This window comes from Hyla sarda, chromosome 3, assembly GCF_029499605.1.
Source record: "Hyla sarda isolate aHylSar1 chromosome 3, aHylSar1.hap1, whole genome shotgun sequence".
NCBI classification, from domain to species: Eukaryota; Metazoa; Chordata; class Amphibia; order Anura; family Hylidae; genus Hyla; species Hyla sarda.
In genome coordinates, this window is record NC_079191.1 from 291723223 (window position 1) to 291738144 (window position 14922).

Genomic DNA, 14922 nt, shown 5'->3' on the forward strand with positions numbered 1-14922 from the left:
TTTATTGTTTTGCGTTTATGTCAGAACTGCTGTAACAATCAGCCACCCCTGTGCAAATCACCTCAAACGTACATGGCGCACTCTCCCTTCTGGGCCTTGTTGTGCGCCCCCAGAGCACTTTGCGCCCACATATGGGGTATCTCCGTACTCGGGAGAAATTGCATTACAAATTTTGAGGGTCTTTTTTCCCTTTTACCTCTTGTGAAAATGAAAAGTATAGGGCAACACCAGCATGTCAGTGTTAAAAATTTAATTTTTAGACACTAACATGCTGGTGTAGACACCAACTTCACCTTTCCATAAGGGGTTAAAGAAGAAAAAGCCCCCCAAAATTTGTAAGGCAATTTCTCCCGAGTACGGAGATACCCCATATGTGTCCCAAAACTGTTGCCCTGAAATACGACAGGGCTCCAAAGTGAGAGAGCGCCATGCGCATTTGAGGCCTAAATTAGGGATTTGCATAGGGGTATTCTATGCCAATGATTCCCAAACAGGGTGCCTCCAGCTGTTGCAAAACTCCCAGCATGCTTGAACAGTCAATGGCTGTCCGGCAATACTGGGAGTTGTTGTTTTGCAACAGCTGGAGGCTCAGTTTTGGAAACAGTAGTGTACCAGACGTTTTTCATTTTTTTTGGGGAGAGGGGCTGTGTAGGGGTATGTGTATATGTAGTGTTTTTTACTTTTTATTTTAGGTTAGTGTAAGTATAGTGTAGTGTTTTTAGGGTACAGTCACATGGGCGGGGGTTCACAGCAAGTTTGCCGCTGGGAGTTTGAGCTGCAGCGCAAAATTTGCACCATCTCAAACTTGCAGCACTCACTGTAAACCTCCACCCATGTGAGTGTACCCTGTACATTCACATTGGGGGGAGGGGGCAAACATCCAGCTGTTGCAAACTCCGAGCATGCCCTTTGGCTGTCTGTGCATGCTGGGAGTTGTAGTTTTGCAACAGCTGGAGGCACACTGGTTTGGAAACACTAAGTTAAGTAATAAACTTTCAAGTGTTTTGCAACCAAACTTAGTGTTTCCAAACCAGTGTGCCTCCAGCTGTTGCAAAACTACAACTCCCAGCATGCATCAGGGATGTGGAATTCCTATCGCCCGATGCCCGAGACTAGCAGTTTTGGGTGTCGGGCAGGTGAATTTGTCCGGCCCTTAGCCCGGCTTCGGGCAAGCAGGGCCGGACCTGACAAGCGCGGTGGCGATCTGCAGTCTGTATGGAGCGGGCTGCAGACTCCTGCCCGCTCCATACTCTGCAGCCTGTGTCCTCCGAAGCAGAGCAGAGGAGATGAGAAGCTGTGTACAGTATTTGTCTTCTCTCCCCTGCTCTGCAGACGTGCGGGGGGAGATGAGGGGGGCGTGTCTTATTTCTCCCCGTGCAGACCTGCGTCCTCTGCCTTCGCTCCCCGCACGTCTGCACGGGGAGATGCATGCGGCGCTCACAGGGGAGTATGGAGCGGGCTCGGGATTCCTGCCCGCTCCGTACTCTGCAGCCCCAGGCTGTTCTCAGTAGCCGGGGGCCGCCGCTAATAGCCAGCATGCGGCGATCGCCGTGGCTGGCTATTAACCCTTTAGATCACCGCTGTCAAAGCTGACAGCGGCATCTAAAGGGACATGTGAATGCTCCCTGGTGGGCTAGTGGGGTGGATTGCCCCCCCCCCCGCAGCGTGGTCGCAGGGGGGCGATCCATTATGGAGGTAGCCGGAGGACTTACCTCTGCTTCCTCCAGTCCCAGCTCTGTCATTGATAGAGCCTGGCTGGACTAGGCTCTATCAATGGATCACAGAGCACACAGATTAATAGAGTTCAATAGAACTCTATTCATCTGTCTGAGGAATCTAATGATTCCTCATAAGTCTAATAAAGTGTAAAAAAAAATTAAAAAAAATTAAAAAAAATAAAAGTTTGAATAAAAGTTTGAAAGACACACATTAACCCAGTGGTCTTCAAACTGTGCCCCTCCAGATGTTGCAAAACTACAATTCCCAGCATGCCAGGACAGCCGTTGGCTGTCCGGGCATGCTGGGAGTTGTAGTTTTGCAACATATGGATGGCCACAGTTTGAAGAACAGTGCATTAACCCCTTCCATGTTAAAAGTTCAAATCACCCCCTTTTCCTATATAAAAACATGTAAACATAAAATAAAAATAAACATATTTGGTATCGCTTCGTGCGTAATTGTACAACTTATTAAAATATGACATTAAACGAGAAGTCCGATGCTCACAATAAAAAATAAACTAATCCCTAAATGTAGCCCCTGCTCATACCTTTTGATAGAGCCCCCAATCGCGTGATTCGGTCCAGCCATTCCCTTGCAACGCCGCTCTGAAATTCCCAATACTTCCGGGTTCTGGTCACATGTTTTTCAGCCTGAATGACTACATCTCCCACAATGCCCTGGTAGTATGTCCGGTCCTATTCTCCCTCCCTCTGCTCTTCCCTAGCGATAGGCGTTTGCTGAGCTGAGCCTATGGCAGCTCAGCTCAGCGCGCATAAATGAATAAATTACTTAGGGAGGAGAAGCAGACTCTGGGCTGTGAGGCCGGCACAGCCCGCAGTGACTCATGGGAGCGATGAGTCACCGGGCTAAGATGGCGCCGAATCATGAAGAAAACGCGGTCGAGCGTCATCAAAGGACCCAGCTTCCGGCCAGATGGAAAAGTCCGGGAAGAAGACGATATGGATAACGTGAGTACATTACAATTTAATATAACTTTGCTTCATGCTCCATTTCCCCCATAAAAGGTTTGCGTCGGAGTACTCCTTTAAGTATCCTGTACAGTAAATGTAAAAAAAATACCAAACCACAGATTTGCAATTTTTATAATATCCCAGAAAAAAAAAAGTTAAAAAGCGATTAAAAAGTCAGATCAATACCAAAATCTTACCGATACAAAAAACAGATTATGGCGCAAAAAATGAGCCCTCATATAGCCTGGTATGCGGAAAAAAATAAAGCTACAGGGGTTAAAAAATGGCAATTAAAATTTTTTTTGAAAAAGTTCAGAACTAGTAAAACATGACATAAACGATACAAATCTGATATTGCTGTAATCAGGCGCCTAAAGTATAAAACTAACATGTTACCTCAACCACAAGGTAAATGGCGCAGAAAAGAAAAACACCAAATCAGCAAAATTATCTTTTACTATTTTAACTTCACTTCCATTTATATATATATATATATATATATATATATATATATATATATATATATATACATATTGTATTTTTTTTGGTTCGGAGAATGTTATTGAAAAATTAAAAGGTATCATTATGGTAGGTAGTTATCATTATAGTAGGTATTTATGGCTATTATAGGGCGAGGAGGAAAGAACGAGAGCATAAAAGCGAAAATTGGCCCAGACAAGTGGATCGTCATGAGGGACAAGTAGATTTTGCTCCATTTTAGTCCCGTGGACAAGTAGTGTTTTATAAAATTTCCACACCCCTGATGCATGGTCTGTCAGTGCATGCTGGGAGTTATAGTTTTGCAACAATTGCAACAGCTGGAGGCACTGAGGTAGGAAACAGACAATGTTTCCCAACTAGTGTACCTCCAGTTGTTGCAAAACTACAACTCACAGCATGTCCAGACTGCCCAGGCATGCTGGAAGTTGTAGTTGAAGGATCAGATGTTGCCGAACTACAACTTCCAGCATGTTTGGGCAGTCTGGTATGCTGGGAGTTGTAGTTTTGCAACATCTGGAGGTCCACAGTTTGGAGACCACTGTATAATTGTCTCCAATCTGTGCTCTTCCAGATGTTACAGAACTAAAACTCCCAGCATGCCTGGACAGACTGAGCATGCTGAGATTTGTAGTTTTGCAACATCTGGAAGAGCACAGATTGGAGACCATTATATAGTGGTCTCCAAACTGTGGACCTCCAGATGTTGCAAAACTGCAACTCCCAGCATGCACAGAAAGCCAAAGGCTGTCTGGGCATGCTGGGAGTTGCAGTTTTGAAACTCCCAGAGGCAGCGGTGAGATCGCTTTACGGCGATCTCACTGCTGCCAATGAAGATGCCGCCCTGCTGCCGGAAACTCACCGCCGGGACGCACCACCGCCGGGTCCGCCTGGAGGACGCCGCTCGCGCCGGGAACGCTCGGGACACCGCATGGCCGGGTAAGTGACGCCGGGGGACGGGTAAGCGACACTTAGAGCGGTGTGTGTACCGATCCCTAAGTATTCTGCTAAGTATTCTGATAGCGAAACGCTGCTATCAGCTAGTCAGATTTGACTAGCTGATAGCAGCGATCGCTGGGGGTGGAACACGAAACCCCCCGTTGTCGCATGGCAAGATGGCTGGCTATCAGTGATAGCCACCATCTTACCGGGCGCTGCGGGATGCCGCGAGTAGCGGCAAAAATGTTCATGATGTACCTGGTACGTCATGGGTCGGGAACACCTTCCCACTCATGACGTACAGGTTGGGAAGGGGGTTAACAGGAAAACTGTCACATGTTTGCTCCTGAACTAACCACAGGATAGTGCGGGAGACGCGGATTCCTATGATCCCTACCTTGGCCGCCCGGCCGTTTGCCCGCAATCTTAATTTGATTATATCTCGAAATGTGGCTGTAACTGGCACAGGTGGGGTACAGAAACCCTGCCTGTGCCAGTTACAGACACATTTCCAGATATAATAAACCTAAGATTGCGGGTGAACGGCCAGGCGGATCCGGCCAAGGTAGGGACCATAGGAATCTGCGTCTCCCGCACTATCCATCAGTACCTGTAGTTAGTGCGGGAGCAAACATGTGACAGTTTTCCTTTAAGGACCAGGCCATTTTTTTTTTTTTATTTGACCTCTGTCACTTTATGCATTAATAACTCAGTTGCTTTTACTTATGAAATTAAGTCCGAGAATATTTTTTCATGAAAAATTCTCCTTTAAGATAGTGGTAAATTTCTGTCGACACTTGCATAATTTCTTGGTGAAAAATTCAAAAATTTCTTGAATTTTTTTAACATTTTGCATTTTTCTGCTTGTGAGGAAAATGGACATGCCAAATAAATTATATATTGATTCACAGATACATTATGTTGACATCATAAAGTTGACATGTTAAAATTTTTTTGACACATTAGATGGCTTCAAAGTTTAGCAACAATTGTTATATTTTTCCCAAAAATTTCAAAATCTGCATTTTTCAAGGACCAGTTCAGTTTTGAACTGAATTTCAGGGTCTTTTTGTTAGAAATCCCCCATAATGGACCCCATTATGAAAACTTCACCCATCAAAGTATTCAACATGACATTCAGAAAGTTTGTTAACCCTTTGGAGGAGAAAACTCAAAATCTCCATTGCTTACACTAACATGATCTTGTAGCCCCATTTTTTCATATTTACAAGGGGTAAAAGGAACAAGGAGCATGTGCATATGAAAAATTTTAATCTTTCATTTTCTCAAACCAATGTTCCAAAAATCTGTCAGACACCTGTGGAGTGTAAATGCTCACTGCACCCCTTGTTACATTCCTTGAGGGGTGTAGTTTCCAAAATGGGGTCACATGTGGGTGATTTTTTTTTTTGCGTTTATGTCAGAACTGCTGCAACCCTGCATCATCCATTCCAATGCAAATCACCAATTTAGGCCTCAAAAGTTCATGGTTCACTCTCTCTCCTGAGCCCCATTGTGCGCCAATAAAGCACTTTACGTCCACATATGGGGTATTTCCCTACTCAGGAGAAATTATTACAGGCATCGCTATTAGAATCACTGCCGCAGAGCGTCTGGATGTTTGTGAAATTTTTATTTTATTTGAATTTATTTAAATTTTTTGATTACCCATTCTGGTGAGCATCAAGCTGGCAGTGCGCCGCGAGGCAAGCTACCACCTGTTCCAGCCCCTGCCTCTCAGCGCACCCCCATACTCTGAGTGTCCACTAGAAAAGGGAGGGACTGCAGTACCAGCAACTTGGACAGGAGCACATTCAGCTTCTGTGCCATTGGATAAGTGGGCGCATAAAGCTAGAAGTGGCTGCAGTGAAAAAGCTCGTACTTGTATCTTATAATCGAGCTGGCGGTCCTCCACCAGGCGAGATACCACCTGTTTCAGCCCCTGCCTCTCAGTGCCCCCGATTGTGAAAGTGCGAATGGTTCAAATTAATCACTTATGGTTCATTGTTATTGCTTCAAGCTGTTTCATTGGATTCTTGTGATAACTCCACAGGAAATATGATGGCGACGACCATAGTGCCTCAGTCTTGAAAAGATTACATAGATTTTTTTTTTTTTAAATGTAAGATTTATATTATATTCCTAAGTTTAATGTGTTTACTTTGAACTAATACTGTATGACCACAAAACCCAAACTAAGTCACATGGTGCCACAATGACAGAGCCTAGAGGTGGCAGCAGTATGAGGAGACCATAATATGGCTGAATGACAAAGCCTTCAGCTCGCGGCAGCATGAAGAGACCATAGGGCCTCACAATCGCTAAGATTAAAAGATGAATTTTAAAATTTAGAATGAAGATTTAGGTTAGCTAGTGCTACCATAAATATTTGTAGATAATCTCCCAGGCCAAGCAGAATCAGTAAACCATATAGTGGCTGAATGACACAGCCTGCAGCTCCCAGCAGCATGAGGAGTTCATAGAACCTCACAATCCCTAAGATTAAAAGATGGATTTTAAAATTTAAATTGAAGATTTATGGTAGCTAGTGCTACCATAAAAATGTATAGGTGATGTCCCAGGCCCAGCAGCATCAGTAAACCATATAGTGGTTGAATGGCACAGCCTGGAGTTGGTGGCAGATGGGGAGACCATATAGTGGCTGGGGGTAACACTTCAGGATTGAACCAGATTGAACACGTGTGCAATACAGGGCACATGGCTCAGCCTTCCTTGTCACAGCACAGACAAGATGTTCTTCCTGTTATCAGTCACCATGGTTCCCATTTCCAGTTTTTGTGGAGTAAGCCATACTCCAATTTCTTTACAAATTCTTTTTAGCAGTTTCTCCCCTGTGTGACTCTGTTCGCCAAGGCAAACCATATGAAGAACAGCGTGACACCGCCGTGCCCTGCACACATGGTATGCTGAAGGGGCACTGAGACTTTTCTGCGCAACGGAGGCTGAGAACACGGTGGAGGATGAGGAGACGGAGTCGCACACTGTCACAGGACCAACGGCCTAAGAGTGTGGAGGAGGAAGCGGCGGGACCTGTCCAAGTTGGTGTTGTGGCTATGCAGGAACCACATTCACCCAGTGGGCCGTAAAGGACATGTATTGCCCCTGACCACAGTTACAGCTTCAGACATCAGCGCTGCTGTGCACTTTGGTACACACGACAGGCTCAAGGACTGGCCCACCTTCTCTTCTACAAAATTGTGCAGGGCTGATACTGCCTTCTTCGCAAAGAAATGATGGCTTGGGACTCTCCACCTCGGCTCGGCACAAGCCATCAGTTCTCTTGGACATGGTTTCGCTGATTGATTGTTGGCGGAATGACTGACTAAAAGTAGGAAGAGCAGGAGCATCTGGAGCGCCAGAAGGAGTGTATGACACAAAGCTCCCTTTGGCTGAGGTGGTGAAGCCTTGGCTGGCTGAAAGAGGGAGTGGCGTGCCACTGGGTGATGCAGCAGGCTGGACCACTACATCGGAGCCATGGTTCTCCCAGGTTGCTTTATGGTGGCGCTGCATATGTTGACACAGGGCCGTGGTGCCAACATTGGGACTCTGGCCACACTTCACCTTCTGCCGACACATCTTGCATGTGGCTATGTTAACCTCCTCCGGTTGCTTGATGAATAACTGCCACACTGGCAAGTAGCTGATTTTCACACCAACAGTCTGCACTAACTGACTGCTACTGCCATCGTCTCCAGGAACTCCTTTTCCACTACCTCCCGGGAAGGTAGGCTGCCACGAAGCAGGTGGTCTCCCCCTGGTACGTTTGGCTCCAAAATTTCCACTTCTGCAACCATGCTGACTGCCAACCATGCTACCACCTTGCTGGCTCAGCTGCTGCCTCACAGGAAACCCCACAACCCTCTTCTCCTAATGATGAAGCCCCTTCTGCCCCGGCTCCCAATTGCGATCGGCTTCATCATCATCAACAAGTGTCTGCACGTCACTGATGTCCTCCTCAGGTTCCTCAACAGTGTCTGCTTCAGGACCCCGAATGCTGGCAACACCGCCTCCCACATCACTCTCCTCATCACTACTTGCCAGCCTAGTGAAGGAAGCGGTGGATGTCTCCTCTTGGCTGGGCAGTAGCTGCTGACAGTCCTCTATTAGATAGTCCTCACTGAATAGTGGAGCTGAACCCACAGCATAAGATACTCCGTTAGGGGAGGGAACAGCATAGGACAGAGACAATGGGAGGATAGGGACTGCTCCCGGGCCATGCCAACTGAGGGTTGTGTCTGAGGAACCCACCGACTGTTGACTGGGGGGTATCAGATGTCACTTGTGATGAAGGGGATGACCGTGTTAATGAATCGATGACGGCAAAAGGGTTGCTGGTCGAGACACGACCACTAGCTGATACTGCAAGCTCAGGCCTCTCGCTGCAACTCCTACTGCCACTCGCCCCTAGCCTGCTGCGACCTCTTCCTAATGAATTTAGGCCTCTGCCACTTCTCTGTGCCTGACATACTTAGTGCGAATATGAGGGAGTAGAAAACGCTTCACTACGCTTAAAACAGTATTTGTCTAGAACAGCAGCAGGTGTGTACTTTTGGCTGTCCTTTCACAGTATCTAGGCACTTGACAGATTAACAAGTACAAAATAGTACACTACTTAGATGTAGGTATGTTGTATGCACTTATGTGGGCACAAACATGCGCTACAGTAGGCTTAAAGAAGTAGTGGAGTAAAACACCAGCTGGTGATTACTTTTGTCTTGCCTTTCACAGTATCTAGGCCCTTGACAGCTTAACAGGCACAAAATAGTACACTATTTTGATGTAGGTATGTGGTATGCACTTATGAGGGGAGAAAAATGCGCTATTAACCCTTTAGACAAAGCGTTCAATGTTGAACGCCATGTCTAAAGTGAAAGTACATTATTGCCGGTTAGCTCAGGGAGCTGTTCGGGATCGCTGCGGTGAAATCTCAGCATCCCGAACAGCTGTAGGACAGCAGAAGGATCCCCTACCTACCTCCTCGCTGTTCGATCACCGAATGACTGCTCAGTGCCTGAGATCTAGGCATGAGCAGTCAAGCGGCAGAATCATTGATCAATGGTTTCCTATGAAAAAACCATAGATCAATGTAAAAGATCAGTGTGTGCAGTGTGATAGCTTCCTATGGGAGCTATAACATTGCAGAAAAAAGGGAAAAAAAAGTGAATAAAGATCATTTAACCGTTTACCTAATAAAAGTTTGAATTACCCCCCTTTTCCCAGTGTAAATAAATATAAAAATAAACATTTGTGATATCGCCGCATGTGGAAATGTCCGAATTATAAAAATATATTGTTAATTAAACCGCACAGTCAATGGCGTACGCGCTAAAAAGTCCAAAATAGCGTATTTTTAGTCACTTTTTATATCATGAAAAAATGAATAGTCATCAAAAAGTCCGATCATTACAAAAATGAAATAGCTAAAAACGACAGACCACGGCGCAAAAAGTGATACCTCCCCGTCAGAGGAAAAATAAAAAAGTTATAGGGGTCAGAAGATGACAATTTTACAAGTATAAATTTTGGTGCATGTAGTTATGATTTTTTCCTGAAGTACAATAAAATCAAACCTATATAAGTAGGGTATAAGTTTAATCGCATGGACCTACAGAATAATGATAAATGTACTGCGTAGAAAGGAAAGCCCCCAAAATTTACAAAATGGCGTTTTTTCTTCAATTTTGTCGCACAATGATTTTTTTTTTCCCGTTTCACCGTAGATTTTTTGGGAAAATAACTGATGTCATTACAAAGTAGAATTGGTGGCACAAAAACTAATCCATCATATGGATTTTTAAAAACAGAAACAAAAACAGAAAAACCCTCCATCTCCAAGGGTTTAAAAAATGTATTGGAGTAAAACACCAGGCGGTGATTACTTTTGCCTGGCCTTTCACAGTATCTAGGCCCTTGACAGATTAACAGGTACGACATAGTACACTATTTAGATGTAGGTATGTGGTATGCACTTATGAGGGCAGAAAAATGTGTACTGCTGGTGTTGTGCAAAAATACTCAAGCGTACTGTAGCGCAACAGTGCTGCAGCACACAGTCGCTGTGTACTAAACCCAAAAATTCACTCTCTCACAGACCATTAGGAATGGACTGCTTGGTGTGTATTATACAGTCTACAGACTAGTATAACCAGCAGAGCATGTGTTGTGGAACAAAGAGGGCAGAAAAACGCGCTACAGTATGCTTAAAAAAGTATTGAAGTAAAACACCAGCCGGTGATTACTTTTGCCTGGCCTTTCACAGTATCTAGGCCCTTGACAGATTACGTACAAAGTAGTACACTACTTAGATGAAAGCAGAATGTGCTACAGTATGCTTAAAAAATTTATTTTTGCACAATACCAGAAGTACACAATAGTGCTGCAGTACACTGTCACTCTGTACTAAACCCAAAATTTCTCTCTCTCAAAGACTATTGCATTAGACTGCTGGGTATTATACAGTCTACAGACTAGTATAACCAGCAGACCATTTGTTGTGGAACAAAGACACAGAGTTGCGCTGAAAAATGATTCCTCCATCCTCTACTGTTTCTCAAGCTGAGCAACACACAGCTCTCTGCCCCTCTCTGTAATATACACTGCTGTAGAAAGTGACTGGGAGGTTAATGGCTGCAGTAAAAATTATTTTGTTTGAAAAATGCACTGCTCTCTGTCCACCAGAATGCTGGCGTGACTATGAGGTTAAATGCTACTGTAAAATGCGTGTCTGTGTAACACACAGCGCTGTCCTATTTCTCTGCAGTAAAAGGATGAAGTGACGAGCCGGAATATGGCTGCAGATTATATAGGGCTGTGACATCACAGGGGCGACTGGCTGCATCCTGCATGTGATTCAGGGTCATCCCGCCTAGCTAGAGTTCCTTGCCCCATGTCCTCACATGTGGATCTGCCATTTAAGATGCCCTGGAGCCTGGACCTCACTACAAGTAGTTTAATGAAGCAATTTGCGTGATAGAATCGTGGTGATATTCGCATTCATTGCGAATCAAATTTTTCATGAAATTCGTAACGAATTTGGATTTGTCAGATTCGATTAGCTCATCTCTAGTTGGAAAAAAATCGCCGTACAAATGCAAAACAACCAATTAATGTTGACGCCCGTAAACAGAGAAAAGAAAGGTCATATTTTTTTACAGTTACTGAAAAGACCATGTGTTACTGAAAAAAAAAAAAAAAAAGGAACAAAGCTCTTTACATGTCGAACATAAGTCGGGGTCTCTGATATTGCCTGAAAAAGTGCACGCATCATTACTCAGCTCGGTGCTCGCTCCGGCTTGCAGGAGATAGGCACTATTATATGTTTATTGAGCTCATCTCATGAATAAGATGGATTGAGTGCCAAGCAAATAAGTGAGTTCTTTACAATAAAAAAAGTCAAAAATAGCACAAATAGTTTAATTAAATTCCCCATTTGTGTGTAGTCGTCTTTAAAAAGCCATTTTTAAATAAACTTTCTTACTTGATGTCTGCTTTCTTTTCTGAAAATACTCTTAGACAAAAGTCAGCTTCTTGGTGAGGTTCAAATGCTGAAGGTATGATCATGTAATCCCCAGGGGGAAGCTTAAATCTCTGTGACACTTCTCTTAAATTAATGTAAGTTTTGCTTCTTGCTTTTGATGTGTTGAATTTGAAGAAATCTTTTGTAATTTGAGAGTCGTTTCCTGGACACTGCAAGTTAAAATGTATGTAAAAGTATGTACAGTATACCAATAATATCTCAATAGAAAATTTACTTTCCAAAGCACAACCATTATTTCCAAAGCTAAAGACCTCAACTGGCACAACTAAAAACCATGAATCCACAATGAAATAATTTAATTATTGTTGGCATTAAAGGGTCTTCAGCTTTCAGTAAATAAATGTTTTTTTGTGTGTAATGCAAAGCCTTGTAATTTTCCAACGCACAAGAATTCATCATTGTATTTACACAGCTTTTTTATGTACATTTTTCAGAACTCTCATAAAAGTTTTAAACTTGAACCTTATAACCCATTCATCAAATATGCTCCATATGAAGCGAAATGTGGTTTTGTTTTTGCAGTGGTTACTGATTTATCATAGGTCACAATAAACTTTTTGCACAAACTCACTCAAGCCTGGACCATATTTTCTATGGTATATATAGAGAATGTGCGAATGGGAATAAAAATAACTCAAGTAAGACATATAGGGGTAATTTATTGCCTGTGTCAATCAATTTCTCTTTACCTCCAATTGCCTGGTTAAACATCATGTGTACTTCCCCCCCAAAAGCAACTTAGATGTAGATAAATTTGTAAGTGTGGCACAGGCACGTATGAGATTGCACAAAAAAAAAATTTGTAAATATTGATAAATCAGAGACCACTACATTCAAGTTGCAAAAATTTGTGATAGTTCAAGATCATAAAAAATGATCGTGTTCCCCCCCCCCCCCCCCTTTGTGTAAAATGTTTACAGTTTCCAAATCTCTTCTTACAGAGTTTCAGTATTTCAAACGGAAGCAGCTGTGGTCAAAAGTCAAACCAGGTGTGTGGAATTGAAAAGCACTGCATTCAATTGCAGCCAAACACCAACTTGTATTCAACTATACAGTGATTTAAGGGGTTTCTGTTTTCTTAGCTACAATTGTATGAAGTACTCTTCTGTCCCTCACATCAAGCTTTGACTTTCAATTCACACCTACTATTGTCAGCAAATGTGTTGGCGGTCTTTTGCATACTGAGAGGTGATCAAGGAAAGTCTTAACATACCCCCGTAACTCAGTAACTTGAGTTAATTGGAGGAGCTCCTCCCCACCCTGTCAGCTTTGATCGGTGGATTTCTCCTTGTTTTGGTATAGAGAGGGAGAGAGAGTCCTATACCCAATCGATCAAGGCCAGCAGCGCAGGCAGAAGCCACAGGGAACTGGCCAATGCTCCCTGGCTAAGGCAGCATGAAACTGATGACCGGATCCCTTTAATCAGAACAGCCCTATTCTATTTTAATGTAAGTGATTCTGTAGGATCTGTTGAAAACCATTGCATAACTTGTATACATGTGTAACTGTGGAAAACAGGTCATCATTTCTTTATCATAGTCTCATAGTAAACATGTATCTACAGGACAAAAATAATGCAAATTCTAACCTGGTAAATTGAATATCCTATTGTCAAAAGATCAGCTCCAATTTTCTTCAACTTGCGTCTATTTTTCTGCATCAAAGCAGCAATAAAAGTGCACTCATTTCGGCCATCATCCTTCTCTTTAAGGCTTAATTTTATCTGAGGATTTGTCCAGAAAGTGTCTTGGGGGAGCCAAAGAAAAATACATGTACATATATTTAGAATCACTCTGTCTATCTTTTCAGGAAAAAAACATTTTTTTTTATATCCTTCCAATAATTTTCAGCTGATGAAGTTGAGTTGTTCTTTTCTGTCTGGCAACAGTGCTCTCTGCTGACATCTCTGCTTGTACTAACAGAGTACAGAGTACTGTACAAAGTAGAAAAAGTTTACTATGGGGATCTGCTTCTACTCTGGACAGTTCTCGAGACAGGTGTCATCAGAGAGCTCTTAGACAGAAAAGAACAACTCAACTTCAGCAGCTCATAAGTACTGAAAGGATTAAGATTTTTTTTATAGAAGTAACTTACAAATCTGCATAAAATAGCTTATACCTCTAGGGCCTCACCAAATGGTGCATAACGATAGGATGGAAATAAATTAAAATATAACAGTGTTGATCCTAAAAATAATTTAATTATAAATATAAAAATGAATAACAGATTAACACATTAGGCTGGCATTGCCTGGTGATAGTCCCACTGGGCCCTAGTGGGATATCAAAAAAATAATAATAAAAAATATATTGACAGAGTAAAAAATTTGTAAAAAATGAATAGTGTCCTGTGTGCTAGTGTTCCGATATATATGGAAAAAGGTCCGTTGGTTCACGAGCAAAAATAGAATATAATGATATTAATGGGAGTTCAGTTTATGCTTGTGACATAGAATCAATGTCCAAATGTATAATACAAGTGTAATTAGAGTATCCTACCACTGCTTCTGGCGGCTTGATGGATCTTTAACGTGAATCGCAGCCTTACACTCCTCTCGTGCTCCGATGGTGCGAGAACACTAGATTCGTCCCTCTCACTAGCAGCCCCGATGGCAGGGGGGCGCAGTGTGTTGTTCCGTACTGCTGGTTCCCACGGCAGGGGAACGTGGAGCGATGATCACACCAGCTTCCCGGCTCACTGATGATAGAACTGGTCTGAAACTCCGGCAAGAGTGTCAGCCTGCACGGGAGCGGCGGTGGGTCTGACGGCAGAGTTGCGTTTGGGAGCGGTGGATGATCCAAGACCGGCGTCCCACGTGGAAGCTTATGCTGCGGGAGGTGTAGGCTGCGAAGGATGGTTCAAGGTAGAGTTGCGGCCAGGCAGGGCAGATTGTGGCTTGAATTAACTCTTCTGTTGCCAAGACCTATAGGTTAACAAACGGACACTAGAAGCAAACTGTGTTACTGTGACATACACATTTCTACTGAGGAAGGGGTCGGAGGACTGTTGTTCCCAGTGCCCTGAAACGCGTTTAGAAGTCTGGCATTGTTCACACAGTTTGCTCCTAGTGTCCGTTTGTTAACCTATAGGTCTTGGCAACAGAAGAGTTAATTCAAGCCACAATCCGCCCTGCCTGGCCGCAACTTTACCTTGAACCATCCTTCGCAGCCTACACCTCCCGCATCATAAGCCGCCACATGGGACGCCGGTCTTGGATCATCCACCACTCCCAAA

The 14922-nt window shown here is 43.6% G+C and overlaps 1 protein-coding gene across 1 annotated transcript in view; it reads right to left on the minus strand.

Annotated features, from left to right (window-relative positions):
• CAPN9 (calpain 9) overlaps nucleotides 1-14922 on the minus strand; it is a gene marked incomplete at its 5' end in the record, with an annotated part of 376282 nt that overhangs the window by 150542 nt on the left and 210818 nt on the right. Inside the window, 2 exons of the mRNA XM_056566855.1 lie at nucleotides 11629-11837; nucleotides 13277-13434. Of these exons, the coding sequence (XP_056422830.1) occupies nucleotides 11629-11837; nucleotides 13277-13434 (367 nt within the window). The remainder of the gene's footprint in view (nucleotides 1-11628; nucleotides 11838-13276; nucleotides 13435-14922) is intronic.